This window comes from Egretta garzetta, unplaced genomic scaffold (assembly GCF_000687185.1).
Source record: "Egretta garzetta isolate BGI_Z169 unplaced genomic scaffold, ASM68718v1 scaffold45, whole genome shotgun sequence".
NCBI classification, from domain to species: Eukaryota; Metazoa; Chordata; class Aves; order Pelecaniformes; family Ardeidae; genus Egretta; species Egretta garzetta.
In genome coordinates, this window is record NW_009260028.1 from 12,282,755 (window position 1) to 12,284,930 (window position 2,176).

Sequence of the window (2,176 nt, forward strand, 5' to 3'; positions counted from 1 at the left end):
CAGGAGACTTTCTTTTTGGTTTATTACACTTTCAATAAGGAGCCTGCTTATGCAGTGAGACGTGTGTAACTCCATGCCAATACAACGACATTAGCTTTCTCATTACAAAGGGAATCTCACATAGTTTTAGCAAAGCATTGGAGGTCAAGAGAAGGATTTTCTCCTGGTGAACAGTATGTGACTAGCAGCTAAGTCTTCAGAGATTTTCATCCAACTCCCCTGGAAAGCCAATGCCAGGTAATGCCTGCAGACAAGAGGCACGTTTGGAAACCTCTCCACCCGGAGGTAGCCTCCATCCCCTAGAAACAGGGCTAAGAGTCTCCCCTCTCCTCCCCAGAGTGTTGTGAGTGTAACCTGCAGCTACATTCAGTGAGTCACTCTTTAAGAAGCTGTGTGGTTTTCGAGTTCCTTTAAGTTCACAACTTTGGTGCTCAGCTACAGAATGAAGTGGAGAAGGGTTTTCTTGCCAGCTTCACAAGTGGGGCCAGTGCTTGAGACTTGGTCACCAAGATTTTTGTTTACTTTATTTGTGTATTGTCACTGGTGGCAGAATTCTTCATCCCAGTTTTCCTTACCATCTACCTTGGTATGATCAGCCAGATATTTTAGTCTTTAGATGTGTTTTTACTACCGCTGTTGATGCATAAGAAAGAGTGAATGTATTTTGATCATCAAATCCAAGTATGAATGTGGGATGATGACAAAAGTTCAGCTCTCACCCCACAGGCCTCCAGTCTGTTTTTAATTCATTTCAGAAGTGGCAAAATGTCCTGGTGTCTCCTCCCAGAACAGTCTCAGGGTCTGTTCTCTTCTGCAGCAAAGCCCCTTCTTTCATGTCAAAGCAATGACCCTGCTAGTAACTCTGCTGGTAACTTCTTTCCTAGATCCCTTCTCTGGGCATGTGTTTCTGTGAAGAGCTGAAAGAGAACAAATGGCAGATGGTCAACCCACCAGTGAAGACATTAACTCATGGAGCAAATGCAGCGTTTAACTGGAGAAATGGAATTGTGGAAGATTAGAAGGCTGGCTCTGCCTTTGCAGTTGTCAAAAATGAGCCAAAGAGAGGTTATGGTTTAGCACAGCCCAGTGATTCATCCAGAAGACTTACAGAGGGTGGGAAATACCCTCTCTGAGTTGTCAAAGCACAGAAAAACACTTCTGAGTTTGGTGCCTGAATTTTGTTTTTATTTCAGTGGCTGAGAAGAAGGAACCTAGGAACTGGTGTGCAAGTGAGAAATAACTCCTTGGGTGCTGAAGAAAGTACCTTTTAACCTTTCCTGAGAGTACCAATGTTTAATAAATACAGAACTACGTGATTATAAATTCTACTGCTAAAGGCACTAAAGTAGACAATGTTCCATTTTCCAGGACCAAAATGCATCCAGTAAGAATTGCTTTTTTTTCACACACCTGGATATTTTCAGACAAGCGGAGAAATTGAGACTGAAAAAAAGTCATCTCCTACCTGAAGAGGAGACCAGCTCTACCTAAAGCCACTGGGTTTTCCGCTCACTCCATCAGTTCTGTGAAAGCAAAGACCACACTGACTATTTATTTACCTCTTCTACAAAAGGGGTCCATTTTCTTTCGCAACAGCTCCTCATTCAGCAATTCCCAAGCAATCCAGTTTGCAAAAGGGACTACATGATTCCTTTTTGAAGAAAACTGAATTGTTTGCTTTACTGTTGCTGGGACAAAGAAAGATACCCTGCATTACTGTATGGGTGACAAAAACATGACGTGAGCAACTCTAACTGCTGGACACTTCCTGAGATGGCACTGGCAGGACAACAGCTTTGCTTTGTGCTGTTCCGTGCCAAATTGTATAAATGGTGACACACCTACTGGATGGGTCACCTGGAAGGTCTCTGTAGCTCTTCTCTTGGTTTATTTGTTTAATTAAGGGAATGTAGCCCTAAAATTTTATGCACAAACAGGAACATGCCTTTCCACAGTCTCTTTTCCTTTCTAATTTTCCTTTCTAGTTATACTCTCAGATAACTACCTCTGGGAAAGCACAAGTGTTTCTTTCAATGAAAGGGAAAAATGGAGGTTTCTCTTTCAGCATGACTAAAAACATTTTCATTTGCAATCTCCATCTCCCTGCTCCTTCTTGACATACCTCTGCATGCATGCCGATAGCCATCAGGGCATGTGGTAGAGCCCATCCAACATT

At 42.6% G+C, this 2,176-nt stretch overlaps 1 protein-coding gene across 1 annotated transcript in view; it reads left to right on the forward strand.

The window, feature by feature from the left end:
* UBASH3A (ubiquitin associated and SH3 domain containing A) overlaps positions 1-1,825 on the forward strand; it is a 25,603-nt gene extending 23,778 nt beyond the window's left edge. The window contains exon 14 of the mRNA XM_035896431.1: positions 885-1,825. Coding sequence (XP_035752324.1) covers positions 885-1,019 — 135 coding nt within the window. The 3' untranslated portion in view covers positions 1,020-1,825. The remainder of the gene's footprint in view (positions 1-884) is intronic.
* Positions 1,826-2,176: the final 351 nt, after the last annotated feature.